The sequence below is a fragment of the Juglans microcarpa x Juglans regia genome, chromosome 7D (assembly GCF_004785595.1).
Source record: "Juglans microcarpa x Juglans regia isolate MS1-56 chromosome 7D, Jm3101_v1.0, whole genome shotgun sequence".
Lineage (NCBI taxonomy): Eukaryota > Viridiplantae > Streptophyta > Magnoliopsida > Fagales > Juglandaceae > Juglans > Juglans microcarpa x Juglans regia.
The window spans coordinates 21275432-21294540 of record NC_054606.1 but is presented as its reverse complement, the minus strand read 5'-3'; the positions used below and the strand labels follow the sequence as shown (position 1 = coordinate 21294540).

General features: G+C 36.4%; 1 protein-coding gene and 1 pseudogene across 1 annotated transcript; one reads left to right on the top strand and one right to left on the bottom strand.

Moving 5' to 3' along the window:
• Positions 1 to 6783: 6783 nt before the first annotated feature.
• On the top strand, positions 6784 to 9389 carry LOC121238194 (lysosomal Pro-X carboxypeptidase-like). Its single transcript, XM_041135032.1, has 9 exons — positions 6784 to 7203; positions 7465 to 7651; positions 7756 to 7889; positions 7991 to 8103; positions 8217 to 8460; positions 8601 to 8756; positions 8868 to 8947; positions 9102 to 9151; positions 9250 to 9389. Exons 1-9 carry the CDS (start codon positions 6784 to 6786, stop codon positions 9387 to 9389), a joined length of 1524 nt encoding a protein of 507 aa, XP_040990966.1.
• A 3499-nt stretch (positions 9390 to 12888) lies between these two features.
• On the bottom strand, positions 12889 to 14497 carry LOC121238193 (annotated as a pseudogene).
• Positions 14498 to 19109: the final 4612 nt, after the last annotated feature.

Sequence of the window (19109 nt, the reverse complement as noted above, 5' to 3'; positions counted from 1 at the left end):
AGACACATTCTTCTCTTGACATGGTACACAATCTCACTCCTGAAAAATCACCAGATAAAGGGAAAAAAAAGAAAGATATATAGCACTCATGGCTCGTGAGTTTGGAGCACATATTAGTTTGGGGTATTTGAGTAGTTCTGATTATAGTGGAAGTTTCTCTAGAACAGTACTAAAAGGCCCCATTCTTGTTCATTCGTGTGCTAATGCAAGGTTGGTGATCATTAACCACTTCCTGCGCAATTAATCTTTTATTAATTGCTAATATTATGATTCCAAACGTAAATACCCCACCATTATTTCATAAATTTCTTCAAGGAGTAATTTCGGATACCAACCAGTTTTGCATTTTTTTTTTCAAGGGACAGGAAGAGAAACACCCAACAACCAAAGCCAAAAGAAACACAAAAAGGTCATAGTAGGCTCTCGAGTAGAAAAGGAATTTAGAATATCATGGGGACTATCTTGATCAACACATGAGATGACATGCAACAAGAAAAACAAATTGAAAATGTTAAGCAGAAATGAAAATTAGTTGCATACAGTTAATTAGTTAAAAAAACAAGAGTGATACAAAGTTCTTATCATAAGGATAATAATGGTTCAGTTTGTTTTGTTAAGGGGGCAGATATAACTACATAAAAAAAAATTAAATCCAACAATATAAAAAATTAAAACCAAGATGCGACTCTACGAATAAGATGAAACTATTAGCACAATACCTTCCATTTCAAATTAGTTTTTTAGAATATTCTAGAATATAGGTTTTACCTTTCTGTTATTATTTGGATTCTCTTGTAACAGAATGATTCCTCTTTTTAAGTGTATAAATACACACTGCCACAGTACCATTAATACAACTTGAAAATTCAGAAAACCAATGTCTCTAACATGGTATCAGAGCAGCTTGACTAGCTGTCTCGTGATCCATGGCTACGCCCACGTCTTCCTCTTTTCCACAGCCTCACTCTTCCATACTTTCTTCATTTTCTCATGTTGTCACCACAAAACTCACCATCGAAAATTATTTGCTCTGGCTGGTCCAACTCTCTGCATATTTTCGAGGTTAAGACCTCTATGGATACATTGATGGAACCTCTCCTTGTCCTGAGATATTTTACCTACCGATGGCGGTAGTGAGCCTAAAACCAACCCAAACTACCTTACTTGGAAGCAGACAGATCAACTGGTGCTCAGTGTTCTATTCTCCTCCCTCTCAAATTCTATTCTTGGTCAAATGCTTTCATCAAGCACAGCACGAGAGCTTTGGCTCTCTTTAAAATCAATGTTTGCTTCCCACTCACAAGCTAAAGAATTCCAAGTTAGATTTCAACTCACAAACCTTTCCCATGGTGACCTATCCATCTTCGAGTATTTTGGGAAGGTCAAAAACCTTGTTGATACATTGGCAGCAACGGGGAATACTCTCCTAGACAAAGAATTTGTCACTTACCTCCTCACTAGTCTTGGACCAACCTATGAATCTTTTGTGACTTTAGTCACTACAAGATCAAACCCTCTCTCATCACATGAACTTTATCAATTACTTTTTAATTCATGAGAGCTGACTTTCTCATGCTGCTAATACTGCTAAGCCTTCCATTGAGCCTTTTGTTAATTACAGTAGTCAAGATCAAAGAGGAAGAGGTCACTTTCATGGTGGAAGACAAGGCAGAGGAGGTGGTGGTGGCAGATTTCAAAATAACTGTGGTGGTCGTTCTTCATATAGCTCCTCAGGAAACTTTTCACAAGCACATGGAGGCCAAAGACCCACTTGCCAAGTTTGCAACAAGCAGGGGCATGTTGCTCTTCAGTGTAGATACAAATTTGACCACTCTTACCAAATAGATCCACCTCCTTCCTTCTCTATCAACCATGCTGCCAACCATGCCTCTTCCACATCATTTTCAGACTCAACCTGGTACTCAGATTCAAGAGCCACTCACCATATCAACCATGACCTCACTAACCTCAACCTTCACAGTGAACCATACTCTGGTGCAGATACAATTTGCGTCGGTGATGGATCGTGTCTTCCCACCAACACACTAGTGAAATCTCTCTTACTTCCAACTCTTTTTCATTTACTCTGAAAAATTTGCTTCATGTTCCAACTATTTCAAAAAATCTAATATTTGTTTTACAAAATTGCATCCATAATTCCTGTTTCTTTGAGTTTCATGCAACTCATTTCTCTGTGAAGGATTCTTGGACGGGAACAACCCTCCTCACAGGTCCAACTCATAATGGCTTGTATGCCTTTCCTTCAATAAAATCCATTGCCGCCTCCACTAATCTTGGTGAATGGACTACTCTTCCAACTTGGCATGAAAGACTCGAGCACCCTTCTCTTCAACTCATCTCCAAGATCGTGCACGCCAACTGCTTGTCTGTTTCTCCAAGCAGTTCTTCCCGCAAGTGTTCTGCTTGCCTTTTTGCAAAAAGCCATCGGCTCCCTTATGGGCTGAGCCAGTCCATTTACACTAGGCCCTTGCAACTACTCAGTGCCAATCTCTAGGGCCCATCTCTAGTTATTTCCAATCATAGTTTTCATTATTATGTTTCCTTTGTAGACCAATTCACTCGTTATACATGACTTTTTCCATAAAAATGAAATCTGATGTTCAGACTATATTCTCTCGTTTTTTACCCTTTATTGAAAGACTTTTTAATTGTAAATTAATCACTCTTCAAACTAATGGTGGAGCTAAATTTAAGCCCATCGCCTCTCTATGCTCTCAACTTGGCATTACTCACAGACTCTCTTACCCATATGCTCCAACAAAATGGGCCAGTAGAGCGTAAGCATCGACATATTGTCAAAACTGGGCTTGCTCTACTAGCCCATTCCTCTTTACCCACAACTTATTGGGCTGAAGCCTTTGAAACTTCAGTTCATTTAATAAATATGCTTCCATCCAAAATTATCAAAAATAAATCACCCCATTTCATGGTATATAATAAGGATCCTGATTACTCCCTTTAAAGTTTTCGGGTGTGAGTGTTGGCCTAATTTAAGGGCTTATAATAAATACAAGCTTAATTTTCATTCTGTTTCATGTATATTTTTGGGCTACAGTACTTCCCATAAAGGCAACAAATGTCTTTAGCCCAACACAAATTAGCTTTACATCTCCAGAGATGTAATTTTTAATGAGGGCTCATTTCCACTCTCAAAACCAAAGCCCAGTTACCCTCCATCAAATCTGGCCCAAACTCACATCTCTCTTCCCTTTTTTCAAAACTCTATTCTCGGTCCAGGCCTAGCCCATCAACCCAGCCCAACCCCTTTCAATATCCCAAACCCTAATTCTCCAAGCAACCCTAATTCTCCATTCACATCTTCCTCAGCCTCTGGTGTCCTCTCCTTGAACCCATCCTCTCCTCACTCTGATCCTTCGACTACCATTCCTCCTTTACAAAATAGAGATTCTTCTTCTACTCTTGTTCCTCCCAGGTCTCATATAATCACATGGAGTCACACCAACTCCTCTCGCCCACGGACTCTCACAGATGGCACGATCTAGTACCCACGATGGACTTGTCTCAACACCATGGTGGCTGTTCCAGATGAACCATCTAGCTTTTCCACTGCCTTCGAATTTCCTGAATGGTATGATGCTATGTCCCTTGAATATAATGCTCTGATTCAAAGTAATATTTGGACGTTGGTACCCCCTCTCCCTACCTTTAATATTCTTGAATGCCGATGGGTTATAGAACTAAATTAAACTCTGATGGCTCCTTTGTTAGAAGAAAGGCTCGGTTGGTAGCCAAGGGCTACCACAAACAGTCGGGTTTAGACTATAACGAATAGTTTAGTCCCGTTGTTAAAGCAACCACCATCCCTTGATTTTATCTCTAGCTGTCAATCAAGCATGGCCTTTGAGCCAAATTGATATTCAGAATGTATTTTTTACATAATACTTTGACTGACATGGTTTATATGCAGTAGCCTCAAGGGTTTATCAACTCTACTTACCCTAATTATGTCTGTAAATTAAATAAGGCTATCTATGGTCTTAAGCAGGCTCCATGTGCCTGGTTTGCCCAGCTCAGTACCTGGTTATTAGACTATGGTTTTTCTACTTTGAAAGCAAATCCTTATTTATTTTAACTCGTGGTGATATGACCATTGACTTGTTGATATATGTTAATGACATGGTTATCACCTCCTCACAGCCGTGTGCTATTGATTCTCTCATTTTTGCCTTCTTTTCCTGTTAAGGACCTTGGTACGCTTTCTTACTTTCTTGGTCTTGAGGTTGATTACTTTGATAATGGCTTGTTTTTGTCACAACGTAAATACATAAAAGATCTGTTGGCTCGAAGCATTATGCGTTCTGCCAAATCCATAACATCACCTATGGCAGCTTCTTTTAAGCTGTCTCAATATGATTCACATCAATTTGATGATTGCACTTTGTTCAGAAGCATTGTGGGAGGGTTACAATATTTAGCCTTGACACCCCTTGACATAGCCTTTGTTATAAACAAAGTATGTCAGTTTATGCATTGTCCCAAACTCTCTCACTAGATAGCTATTAAAAGGATTCTACGATACCTAAAGGGTACTCTGAATCTTGGTTTGTTCTTTAAGAAGTCTTCCAAGCTCAATCTTCAAGCCTACACTGATGCTGACTGGGCAGGATGTTCAAAAGATAGACTTTCAACTGGTGGTTTTTGCATCTTTCTTGGACAGCACTTGATCTCCTAGAGCTCTAAGAAGCATAAGACAGTTGCTAGATCTAGTACTAAAGTTGAGCACAAATATTTGGCATATACTACTGCTGAATTGATTTGGCTACAAACATTACTTCGAGAACTTGGTTTTTTTTTTTTTTTTTGTCACAACCACCTACTATTTGGTGTGACACTATTGGAGCAACTTTTTCCACAATAAATCCAGTCTATCACTCGCGGACAAAGCACATGGATGTCGACTATCACTTTGTCCGAGATCAAGTCGCTGCAAACACTCTCAAAGTTTCCCATTGCAGCTCAAAGGACCAACTAGCTAATGTTTTTACCAAACCTTTAGTTTTAGAAAAATTTATTCTTTTTCGTACAAGTCTCAATGTAGTTGACACCCCACTGGACTCGAGGGAGTGTATTAGCACAATACCTTCTATTTCAAATTAGATTTTTAGAATATTCTAGAATATAGGTTTTACCTTTCTGTTATTATTTGGATTCTCTTGTAACAAAATGATTCCTCTTGTAAAGTGTATAAATATACACTGCCACAATACTATTAATACAACTTGGAAATTCAGAAAATCAGTGTCTCTAACATAAACAATTTAACAATCAGAATACAAAAATTCTCTAACCAAGACTGACCCAGAAATTTCCAAACCCAACAACCACCATATAAACCTTAACCCAAACAATTCAAACCATTCTTACCTTCGGTTAGAGAGAAAGATATATACGGAGTGAGCGAGCAAGAGAGACACAGTGTTAAAGACCCAACGATTGATCCAAAAGCCGTAGGACTGTTGTATACTAAAAGGGTTAAACCTTTAACCCTTAGAATCGTAACATTCCACCATACTTCCGAATCTGACTTCCACGGCGGCCCAATCTATCGATACTGACCCGGTGGTTTCATTCATCTACCAGTATTCAATGACTTAATACTATACTCATACATAGCACCAAAGCATTTTAATCCAGCATATAAGTTGCCCCCTCCATGACTTGAACCTCTAACATGGTCCCTGCTCTGATACCAATTGTTAAAAACTCAACTATTGATCCAAAAATTTTGAAACTGTTGGATACTAATTTGGTTAAATTTTTAATCCTCAGGATCATAATAGAGAGAGAGAGTGAGAGAAAGAGAGAGAAAGAGCGTGAGCAAGAGATATGTAGCAGAGATATGTAGCACAGAGGCGTAGGATTGAGAGAGAGATGGTCTGAGGGAGCTAAGAGAGCAACTGAGAGAGCGAGGAAGGCTGAAGCCCGAGAGTCCAAACTGAGAGAGCGACCAAGACTAGGAGAGTCCGCGGGGCCTGAGAGGGAAGATGGGATACATGACGGTTTAAATGTTTAGCCCTAGTTGCATGCCTCTCAATGCCCCTAATTAAGGAGTCCATGGCTCATCACCATGCAGTACTCTCTTCCACGAACTAATAATAATTAAAGAAGAGTAGTAGGTAGGTACTAGTTAGTAGTAACTTAGGAGATATAAATAAATAAATAAAAGAGTAGCAAGTCCTCTTCATGAATCGGGCGAATTAACCTGGTGCATGTTCTACTACGTAGTACTGTTCTAGCGAAATTTTCACAAAGTCCTTAGTAGATTATCATGAGCTTAAACCACAAAAAATCCCTATAAATTATAATGAGCAGCTTTATCCTCAATATGGATCACCACTGCGAATTACTTGTATGGTCCTTGAAATTAAATTTGCCTGTTTTTAATTTATCTTATTTTATTCTATATATATTATATTTTTTATATCAATCTCCTTCTCGTAGTTCAAGCTGTGTGGACGCCTGATTATATAGTAGCTGTAGTCTTGTTTCTTAGTCAAAACGTGTCGCATCGTAATCATCTGTAATGCTGTAGTATATCCACGGTATATCCAATATTAGATCGATCATTAATTTAGCCTAAATTAACACTAATTGTAAGCGACGGAGAAACTAAAGTTTCATACGTTACTATAACTGATCAGCAAATTAATTAAACACGATGTAATAAAACCAGCTTCAATTCCTAAGCAACAACCTTGTGATAAATGAAATCTCTCTTTTTTAATTTCTCTGTATACTGCGATGAAGTCTCCAATATCTTCATTGCAATCATGGCTCCCTTTGAATATCTTTCTTATCATTTCAACCTCTGTACTTATCAGTAGTACTAGTGCGACAACGATATTCGATATTCCTAGACTGAGTCCACTTGGAGGAATTCTACAAGATCCTGAAACAGTATTCTCTGCAAATGTTTCGGATGACTTCGAAACATTTTACTATAATCAAACACTTGATCACTTCAACTATATGCCCGAAAGCTACTCCACTTTTCAGCAAAGATATGTGATCAATTCTAAGTACTGGGGTGGTGCAAATCGTAGCGCTCCAATTTTAGCTTATCTTGTCGCAGAAGCACCGTTGGATAGTACTTATCTAAAGGCCATCGGATTTCTCACTGATAATGCCGCAGAGTTTAAGGCTCTCTTGCTATACATAGAGGTACGTATGATCATTAAATTCCAAATTAAGAGGCACACGAAAAAATTAATAAGCATATATATATGCACTTACATATATACACATGATCGAATACGCAACATTCTATCTCATTCCTTGGCTTTTCTGGGTGTAAAGATGAATCATATTCGCTAAAATTCTGAAACTTCAATGTTATAACTAAGCATTTGATATTTAGTTTTCTTCCCCGGCCTCTTTAGATTCAAAATTTAGTTACTCATAAATCATTATTTTCTTCATTAGCATCGATATTATGGGGAGTCTATACCATTCGGATCAAGGACAGAAGCATTTAGAAATGCAAGCACTCTCGGGTACTTCAACTCCGCCCAAGCTTTAGCAGATTATGCAGAAATCATCTTAAACTTAAAGGAACAATTACAAGCACAATATTCCCCAGTAATTGTCATTGGAGGATCATATGGAGGAAGTAGGTGACAAATTGCTTAATTTCCTTCTAATCATGACTATATATGAACTGAATTTTGATATGTTTTTTTAAAAGCTATAGCTTTATGATCATATTTTCTTCAGTGCTAGCTTCGTGGTTTCGGCTAAAATATCCTCACATTGCCATTGGCGCCTTGGCCTCATCAGCTCCAATCCTTTACTTCGATGACATCACTCCACAAGACGGATTTTTCTCTGTTGTTACCAAGGATTTTAGGGTAACGATCTGAATACATATATATATATTTTTTTTTTCTTTTACCCTTTCCATTTTTTTGCAGTAATTAAAAAGTTGTGCCCTGGATGGTACTGCATGCAGGAAGCTAGCGAGACCTGCTACCAAACTATAAAAGATTCATGGTCTATAATAGATGAAGTTGCAACTAAGCCTGATGGTCTTTCTGTCCTTAGCAAGACATTCAAGACTTGCGAGTACATAAATTTCCATATGACCTTCTTTCAAGCAATATATATATATATATATATATATATATATATATAGCAATAATTTTGTCATGACTCCTTTATATTATTACTTTCTTCAGTCCCCTAAGCTCATCTTCTGGGCTCAAGAGCAATTTGGTGTCGATGTATGCCCATGCAGCTCAATATAATCATCCCCCAAACTATCCGGTTACCACAATCTGCGGTGGCATAGATGGAGCTCCTCCTGAAATAGATATTCTTGACAAAGTATTTGCAGGTGTTGTTGCCTATTCTGGAAATAGAACATGCTATGTCAATGCACCCCAAAATATATCTGAAACAACTCTAGGTTGGAGATGGCAGGTAAATGGTACTATTAATTTACTGTAAAATTAATGAAAAACTTCCACCTGGACTCCTACATGAAAGCTGTGATAATATTAATGTAATTGATTTTAGTCTCTATATTTTATGAAAATGACTTTAATTGTCTTTGCATTTAGACGTGCACTGAGATGGTGATACCCATTGGAATTACCAATATTAATACAATGTTCCAACCTAGACCTTTTATCCTAAGCAACTTCACTGAGGGGTGCAGAAGCATATATGGTTTACCGCCTCGGCCTCATTGGGTCACTACTTACTATGGAGGCCATGTAAGTATTTTAATTAATTTACTTATTTTCTTTTTTACAAACAATTAATATGGAGGCCATGCATGTACGTACGTACGTATCTTAATTAATTTAATGGCAAATTGCATGCAGGATATAAAAGTGATCCTCCAAAGGTTTGGAAGCAACATCATCTTCTCCAATGGGCTCAAAGATCCTTATAGCAGCGGCGGGTACGTGTACTAGATCTGATTATTATATATAAACAAACATTATCAAGAAATTAATAAATAAAATTAAACTTCTCGATCAATTTTATTAATCCTCGACCAATTAGTTTACCAGATGATCATATAATTCTGTTTTTATATAATTCCATGCATGCAGGGTGCTTGTAAACATATCAAACAGTATCGTTGCCATCCATACAGTTAACGGTATGTGCTAGAGCTAGCTAGCTGCTCAACTCATTATTTTAAGGAGATCATCATCAGCATTATAATACTCAAATATCGGTCGTTTTTTCAATTTGCAGGATCTCATTGCCTGGATATGCATCCAGCAAACCAAACCGATCCAGAGTGGTTGATCACACAAAGAAAAGCTGAGGTTAATATCATCAAAGGATGGATCACCAACTACTACTTTGATCTCCTCACAGCTTTCAGGCAATAATCTAACATCACGTACAGTACATGAAGTAGTACTGATCATGCCTGAGGATCAAATTATAATTAATTAAGCAATATTCAACAAATTATTAATGCCTTCACGTTTGTAAATTGTACATATTACATGATGTACACTTTTTTTTTTTTTAAAGGAAAACAGTTTTATTCCTCAATAATTTCAGATCAACGAAACAATACAAGGACTTTCTTCCATGTCTACGTGAATTACATCAGAAATGAGTAATGCAGATCTTGCTAAGGCATGAGCAACACTATTTGCATTTCTTGGAACATGATGTGGAGACCAGTTTGAGAACATCTGTAACTTATGCTTGATGTTGTTGATCACCATTCCATAACTAGAGTCTCTTGATAGGTCGTTGACCACCTGTAACGTGTACCCCTCAAGGATGATGTTCTGCAATCCTAGATCCAGACCAAACATAGTGGCATGTAGTGCACCAATAGCTTCAACCAGCAAAGGATCAAACAGTAATGGTCTATTGAATCTCAAGCAGCTAAGAACTAACCCTTCCCAGTCTCTGACCACAACTCCAATATCTTATTTGTTGCAATGTCCCAATTAATCTTAGTCTGGTTCAAAGGAGAGGGCTCCCAACTTGAGACTATGTTACTAGTCATAGCAGTAGAGTTTGTCTTCTGCCCTTGATCCGCCTTGAGTTCCTTAAGGACTTATTGAGAATGCTAACCACCACATTAGGATTTTGAAATTCTACTTGAAAAACATACAGGGACCTTCTTCGCCATATTCCCCTAGTCAACCTCTTCAATTACTTCTACCTCATAGTTAGAGCAAAAATCCTCCCTCAGATCCAAGAATGACATTTTCCAGTAGGCCTTTTTCTAAAGTGGTTTGGAGCATTGGCTCCAAACATCTTGAGCTACTGGGCACGACCATAAAGTATGGAAAACTGACTCTTCTTCAAAGCAGAAAGGATAGCAAGGGCTATCCACTTCCACTACATCCATTGCCTTTTCATCTGCTCCTCTCTCCAAATTGAAGCAAATATACTTAAAAGAAATTGAGGATCTAGAAACACTTCTAGAGGATGGGTTGCAAAACCTCATCTCTCTCCAGCTTTTGAAGATAAAGCTTTGTCCTAAATTAAAGTCTCTCTCCCAAGGTGCACAATATCTCACTGCACTTCACGAACTTAAGCTTATTGATTGTCCCATGCTTGATCTAGGCAACGATAGCACGGGATGCAATGGAAAGGACTTAAAAGCCTCATCTCTTTGGAGTTTACGGATATTCCAAAATTGGCGTCTCACCCGTTTGGGCTTCAACATGTTACCGCTACATCACTACCAGAAGCAATCCGTAGGCTAACCTATTTGAAAATGTTGAAAATTAGCGATTGCCCCATCTTATTACGAAGATGTGAACAGGAGAGAGGTGAGGATTGGTCCAAGATTGCTCACATCCCAGAGCAGGACTTTTTTTATCTTGATTCTCAACTAGAATACATTCATCCTTGACTGATCTAGGTATTGTTTTACCAGTTTTATCTTTATTGCCGCATCCACTTCTTCACCTTCAACTTATAAAATTCTTTTTTGTGACGGACCCTTCTGCTGCACTACAGATTGACTGCTTCCAGGTAGTCACCCTCCAAGAATACGATCAAGAACTAGAGAGAGAGGAATAGAGAGAGAGAGAGAGTGAAAGAGAGTAATGCACTAAATTTCAGAGTTGGCCTCCATTCCAACTCGTGGATACTTTTATACAGTGTAATCAAGATGTAAATTAAAATGATTGCATATCAGAATTCATATTACAATTTCAACTATTAAGCCAAAACGACAACACTCTATCTATTAACCAAACGATGTCGTTCTACTTATACACAACTCACCCACATAAAGCAGCACTAATAAAACGTCACGTATCACATTTCACTAACTAACTAAACCGCCATCCATGAACTCAACTTCATAACCTCTGCAACTCTTCTTCATACAGGCTCCACTTCTATCATCAGCCTCCACTCACAGTCTAGATACACTTCTTTCAGCTCATAACATACATTTCAATAGGGCCTGTACGTTTCTTAGCGTGGAAAGTGATGGCAATTTGATTTTTGCTGAACTTGGGTGCTTTTTTAGTCTTGATTACTGCTTCTGCAACACATACAACTTTTCTCAAGACTATCTCAAATGTCTAAACTTACAGGGATGATTTCGTTTGCATCTTGGAGCGCATGTATATGAAGTTGATCATAGCTTCATGATGGATGATGCGACCAATTGCTTTGAACTCCTTTATTTGTGCATGCTCTCCAAGAACATTTTCTGCCATCAATGATCTTGCAGCTAGTTATTGCACAGAAAATGAGGATTTTCGACTAATATTGGGCAATAAAATATTCTGGTTTTCTGCAGATGGGAGACACCTCTCGGCAGTTACCTACCCAGGTTTTGGCCACTTCAAAGTCATCAGTACCTGAATTTTGCAAATTTTATCCAAAGACTTTTCGGGCCATCAGCTAACTTGGTTTTCTTTTCTGAAAACATGGAAGAAACAAAATTCTAAAACTCATCAAGAAAAAGAATGTCCTCCCAGATATCAGCAAATTTCCTTGGAATTGTGGTTGAAAGGCGTCATTTGAAGAAGGATTATCGCTTTTAGGCATTGTGGTCCAAGATATAATCATGAGGTTAATGCAGAAGCTATTTAAACTTGACGGAGATATTTTATAATTTCGATCCCAGATTGAGCAAATTTATTGAAAGACATTCCTTGACATATGCAAATTTTGTTGATCTTCCCAATTCATAGTTTTATGTTGTTTTGTGTGCAAATCTTTAGATATAAACATCCACTTGCTAAGCCACTACCATTTGTTGCATATGGAATTCTTCTTATGATTACAATTTGTATCTAATTAGAACTTGTAATTTTCTACCTCTCTGTCTGTTCAAGGACAGTAGCATTATGATTAGAATAAGAAATACTAATCTTTGATATCTTTCTTCTCTCTTCTGGTTCTACCCTCAATGTTAATTTTGAACTTTTAAGAGAACTGAAAAACATGCATGTTGCCATTTAAAATTTGAAAATAAAATGCACATTACAAAACCACATACATCCTTATATATTATTAATAAAACAATCAGTTGTTAAGGAGCTCAAAAGAGAAAGAAAATGAAAGAATGAAAAACACTAAAATAAAAATAAAAATACAAGAAGCTGAGTAATTTGATGTTGAAGTTAGGCAATTACTTCATCCTTCTCGCAAGGCCTATATTTCACTTCTGTAACATTTTTAGTAGTTGGATATAGAATGTCACAGCAGTCTCTTCCTCCAGCCTGTGAAAGAAAAAGGAATTGCAATTATCATTGAACCAGATCAATATTTTTTTAACAATCATTATGTAATTCATAAAAATTACTTATCAAAATCCATGAGACCTTAAGTGATCAAAGTACAAGGTAAGATTTCCCAAATTTTGAAGTGAACTATAAAAAATGAATGTTCTTGTTAAAAATCATGAGAATATAAAGAACTCACTTCCATGGGTGTTGTTGCATGAGAAAACACCTGAATTTTGGTGATGGCATCTGCAAAATGATTACCAGTGAATGAACAAGCCGGCATACCACACATCGATGTTCTTATATAGGTTGTAATAATCTGGTTCTGTTGAGTATAATATTCAATAGAATCACGAAAAAAAAAATGGTTTGTTGAAGAAGACATGATTGGTCCACTTTTGCAGCCTTCATGAGGTGGTTTATTGATTCTGAAAGGTTCATGGTAGGGAAGATTGGATTTATGGTGTCAATATGGTGGAGGGAAAGGAGAGGAAACTGTGAGTGAGTTGATAGAAGACCCGATATGTCATTGTGTAGATCAATCTGAATTCACAAATATCCACAAGGCTTAGTTTGTGATGGAAAACAATATATAAGAGTATTTGTTTCATTGGCATATTTGGAATGACTTTTATATGTCATTTAACTGTATAGAATGGTCCATTCTACCATGGTATTGAAAAGATAAATGCCTTTTTTTTTTATCTTAAATATATCATCTTCAATTATAATGACTTTTGGACATAACGTAAGTGGTTGTCATTTAAGTGATTAATACACAAAACCAATCAAAATGTGCCACATCAACAAGTGTGACTGTGATAACAAGATTTAAATGCATGTAACTTTTGGTTCCGAAAGAATGGCAAGTACTGATGCAAAATCACATATAGTAGCAACTTGAAGTGGAGAAGCTTTATGCAATTACCTGATGAAACCCTTTCTCTTGAGTTAAAGAAACTCCTAAATCAGCCAAACAAGAGTGTAACATAAAGTCACTGACATACATGTGAGGATATAGCTCAACACAATCGTCTAACTTGGTTGCCAATGCTTGCACTAAAGGGTAACTCAAAGCATACCCGGCACCACCAAATGCCATATCAAACGAGAAATCAAAGTTAGACTTGACACACTAAATTGACCCAATATAGTAGTATTTAGAATGGTTGTACTGGGCTAGAACCCCAACTAAGTTATCCACAAACAGGACAGTTTCATCGTCCGCCATTACATACCATCTCACATCTTCATCTCCCTGTCTAAATGTCTCCATTATTGTGCGTACTATTCGAACTTGAATTGGCCTCATGATTTTTGGGTATACTTCCAGTTTATTGAGGTTTTCATTGACAGAAAGGGAGGAGAAGTTGAAGGCCAAGGTTGGAACTTCGGCGTGGGTGCTCTGTCTAGGAAAAGATATCCTCGGGTGATGTTTCGTCACCACCAAGCTTCAATGTATGTTTTCTTGTACTTCCATGTGTTCATGGATCCAACTATACCAAACACAATGTGGCTGATGTTGGTAGGAGAATTGGTGATAATGGGAGTTGAGGATGGACATTTCTGCTTTATGGTTGATAAGAGATCGGAAGGTTGGTAATTGGGAGGGTTAAACAAGAAAGTGTAGAACAAAAACAAGACTAGACCAAAAATAGCCATAGACTTGCATAGGGTTCCAAGAGATAAAGGGCTGAGAGTTTGTTGAATGGTGCTCAAGTTAAGAGAAGTTTGAGAAGACATTGTAAATGGTGGAAAGATATTGATGCAAAGAATCAAATTAATAAAAGACAGATTTCAATGGAAGTTTTAATTTAGAAACAGTTTTGAAAGCTCTAAGTACTTTTAAAGTCAATGATTCTGCTTCAAGATTGAAAATAAATGTGATTTTGCTCTCGTTTGAACCTTAATTTCAGGTTATGTTATGGATTTCATGAGAAGTGAAGTATCAAGTGCTTCTTCCGGCCATGCATTCAGCTTTTTAAATGGAGTTATGCTGAGGAGGCAGCAGGATCTTAAGGAGAACTGGACAAGTCCTTGAAATTTTCATACCATACATGCATGTTGGCTTAGCTTGGACGGAAGTTACATTGACACAAAAGATTTGTAAAACGTACAAAATCACGCATCCAAAACCTGCAGCTTGGAAAAGTTTATTTCAATTGGAGAAAAACAAAACAAAAGGTTCAGTAGTACTTGTGTTCGACTGCATGCTGAACCTTTAGCTAAAATTTGCAAGCTTTATAATTGATGGAAATAAAGTGAAGTTGATCACATTATTTGAAGAATTATTACAATAGTCCAAAAGTTGAGCACATGTCACATGATTTATGCTTTTTACTTCACACAAACCAGGCCAAGATGACGTTGGGCACTTTGCGTTGCATGAGATTGGTATAGAAAGCATTAATTATCAATGTTGTTTTCTATCCAAACTTGTAACTGATGAGTATTGTCTTTAATTTCCTCAAGTATCTCATTAATTCCCTTAATTTTATCCTATTTATCATTTAGGTCCTGAAAAGGTTGCTTAAGTAGATAAATTTCTGCCTTATTAAGTATGAACAGCCATTGAATGGGAGTTGATCACCATATATTTAACTAGTCATGCACGCATCTGAGGAAAAAAAAAATTATTCTATTTTTTATTCTGTTTAATCTGATTGTGGGTTGTTTGAACATAATATTGTTTTAATTAATACTTATAACAAATTAAATATTGAGGAAAGAAAATGAAGTGTTGTAGAAGAAGAAGAAGAGAAACTCTATACTACTTAATATTTATTGCTATTACATTTCAATATATATATATATATATATGGTTAAGGCAAAACTATCAGTGTGTAAGGCTTATTATGATGTGTTCAAAGTCATTGACTCAATGGAAACAAGATTCAACGAACTTGATAAAGATGCAGTTCCTTTCCTATTTGAACTACCCAAAGAAATAAATTTCCTTGTAACATTAGTTGCCTAAATTATATAACACTGTTCTTATTGTAAGATATGGAGACAAAAACATACTTGTGCCTGAATTATATAACACTTTTCTAATAACATGACACTGCAAACAGTGTCGTAATGTGATACTAATTGGACCCTTAAAAACAGAGTCAAGGCATTCTTTGTAATTTTCAGAGTCTGAAGAATATTAAAGACCAAGTGATAGGAGAAAGCCAACAATTATGTGAAAGATGTCATAAAAAGGTGTGGGTGGCTGAGGCCATTGTATTCTAAAGTGGTGTCATTAAATTATCAAATTGTTAGAGAAAGAAATGCGTTTAAACAGGGAGGATGATACGGAAATGGGTCATCAAGCCAAGAGACTCTAAAGAAAATGGGACGATGGGAGGAACTGGTCCTTCGAACACAGATGTTGCCTGAAAATCAGTTGATAATAATTGCTAAGTACAGTCTAAAAGCGAAAGAATCTGAAATAGTTATCGTCTAACATAAATTCAGTTGATGCAAATCCCAGGGCTTGTACAGTCTGAAAGCAAAAGAATCTGAAATAGATATCATTGTCTAGCATGAAATTGATTAGTTGATGTAGATTCCAGGGTTTTAGACTTCATTTCCAAGAATAAACCCACTCTTACACTGAATTAGACAAGCATTATGCATATTACTTTAGAGATAATTAATGAAAAAATGATGATATTTATGAAAGCTTACTTGCAATGATTGTAAAATCTGGAAAACTAAAAAGTAAAGAAAATCAGGAAAACTAAAACATGCATGAGTATTCTCCTCAAAGTTGACAAGTATACTTCTATGAATATCAAGCACCAGTACAAGAGATTTTAAATACAATCCTATCGAACAAAAAAAAAAAAAATACAAGATTATAGAAAAATCCCATGGTTCCTTAGTTTTCTATACATGTTAACCATGATCCATTGATCTAGGCCATTCATTTTTTTTGGGTAAGTTACCTGGCCTGTGTTAATACCACACATACATAGAGTACCACCGAACGGAACAATCTAATTTCAAAGTGCATTGCAAATATATTTGGCTAACATATTGGAAAACTAATGCTTCACATTTACCATATGCATACAATTATCTTCTACCTTAGACCCTAAGAGGACTATGTTATTAAATTAAATCTAGCATGGACAACTTTCACTAACAAGTACCACACTGAAGAGTCACTATAAGGTAATTACCCTAATTTAATGGTTGTGCAAAGGGGATGCAAAACAAAAAATAATGAGAGAAAAGTTTGCTTCAAGACGCGTTACAAATGTCGCTTTCCTTAAGACAATATTCGCCCCCATCTATAATGGTATGCACATGAGTTACAAGCGAATTTGTCTCCAAGATACAATGAAACCCAGGATAAGTTTGTTTGTTTAATTCGTTATGCACACACGAAATTAGACCTCGAATGTCCTCAGATTTTACTATTCAACCAAGAGATTAAAAATCTGTTCTCTGTAGAATGAACAGATCCTAATAATAAGTTTTGAAGAAATGAAAACTTTTGGGTGAGAGAGAATCAAACAGATTTTTTGAAGAGATTAAAAGTTTTGAAGAAATCAAAATTGCCAATGAATTTATTTATAGAGGACTAAAAGATGTGAATGACATAAATGAAGCAACCAAATTCAGTTTGCCCAAGTTCGAGTCCCAACCAGTGCGGCTTTTGCATTTTTATTTGCAAGCACTTGTGTGCCAAACACCGCACGCACTAATGCATGGGCTCACTGAACCCATTTTTCACAATACTACCTTAAAAAATGTACCTTATTGTGTTTCAAACCTATATCCACTTGATCAATTCAAGTGTTTTACACCACCGAGCCAAGTATATAATTTGACTTGTAATTCAGACCCAAAATATTATAACCATAAGCAATAGCTCTATAAATTGCTTATAAACTTTTCTTAATTTCTCCATTTCCAAAATAATTCAAAACTTTCAAAATCAAATCCCCAAAATATTATTAATAATAAATATAATATATATTATTTTGAAAATATTTCCAACAATCCTCCACCATTTTCAATATATATCCTGGTTAAAATAGGAAAACTTATACATAAATGAGGGTGTCTTTTGGACTTGAACCTTCACGTAGTGAAAATACATCAAAACTAATCAGCATGACATAGTAAACATGCTTTGAACTAGTGATTTTATACTATTAGCCGGATATATCTCACATATAAATTCTCTTCTCTTTGGGTAGTTCATAAAAGCTGACACGTGGATTGGCCTTGTGTCTATATCCTAGTTTCATGAGCGCTCTAGAGACAAATTCTAATTCGCATAGAAGGTAGCACCACTCCCTACACTCATATAGGTAGACTTATCGAAAGTGTCCTATAACTTTAACATAACCATGTTATAAGTTTATTAAAAGCTTATTGCTCAATCTCTCATTTTCATTACAGTACTAAGCACTTAAAACATTGAGATGGTAAATTAGTTTGAAAATTTTAATATCATAATGCTTGCAAACCACGAACATATAATGTACTTTGCTTATTGACGTCAAGTCATGTTACGTTCCAGAATTGAGTTGAATTTCCATTATTGGTGATTTTATTGTTTTGGCTTTAAACTCATCCTTTTGATGTCCCACATCAAATCTCTTGTAAGTTCTTTAGTTAATGGATATGCCAGTTCTGGAAATATCTCGTAAAATCAATTGTAATTACTCCATCTGTGAGTAATTGCCTTAATATGCCTAGATTTGCCATTATTTATATATGGCTGAGGCCCGTGATAATATAGTCTAATTGTCACAATGCAAAGACATTGGTGGCATTGGTTTTAGCCAAATCCAATATCTCTATAAATAATTTATTAGCCACTCTACCTCTTTGCTACAAGAAGTCGATGCTAGAAAGGTAGATCTAAAATTAGACACCAAAATGATACAACAAAGTCTTTTAACTTAGAGAGAGAGAGAGAGAGAGAGAGAGAGAGAGCAATAGCATGCAAGACCGATGACATAACCCACCGGCCAGCATATCAGTTATATATTAAATTATTTTCAGTGTGCGCTTGATGTTAATCACATCAGAGCTCGTTTGACTAAGATGTCTTTAGTTACAATCGTGAAACTCCCATTTGGTGATTTCTTTGGCAAGCTTTATGCTTGGGTGTATGTTTGATACATAGCTTGCTGATAGCTCAAGCTTTTGGAATTTAAGGCTCCTAACACAAATTTATGCTAGTTAGATGCATTCAAATGGTCAACAAAGGATTAACCAAAGAAATTACATAACTAAAAGTTTATATGGATGGAAGCCAATCAGATTGAAAATTTGTTCCAAAAACACATTTAGCTTGGTAACATGGAGCGCTCCATGTTACCAAGCTAAATTCTACAACATCACTAAGAAATGATTGCTGCCAAAGAATATATGGAG

Bases quoted from the DNA above. Each gene is read 5' to 3' on its own strand.
- LOC121238194 (XM_041135032.1), top strand. From the start codon at position 6,784: ATGAAGTCTCCAATATCTTCATTGCAATCATGGCTCCCTTTGAATATC. The intron at 7,890-7,990 runs GTAACGATCTGA...TACTGCATGCAG, and splicing joins TTGTTACCAAGGATTTTAGG to GAAGCTAGCGAGACCTGCTA. The intron at 8,948-9,101 runs GTACGTGTACTA...CCATGCATGCAG, and splicing joins GATCCTTATAGCAGCGGCGG to GGTGCTTGTAAACATATCAA.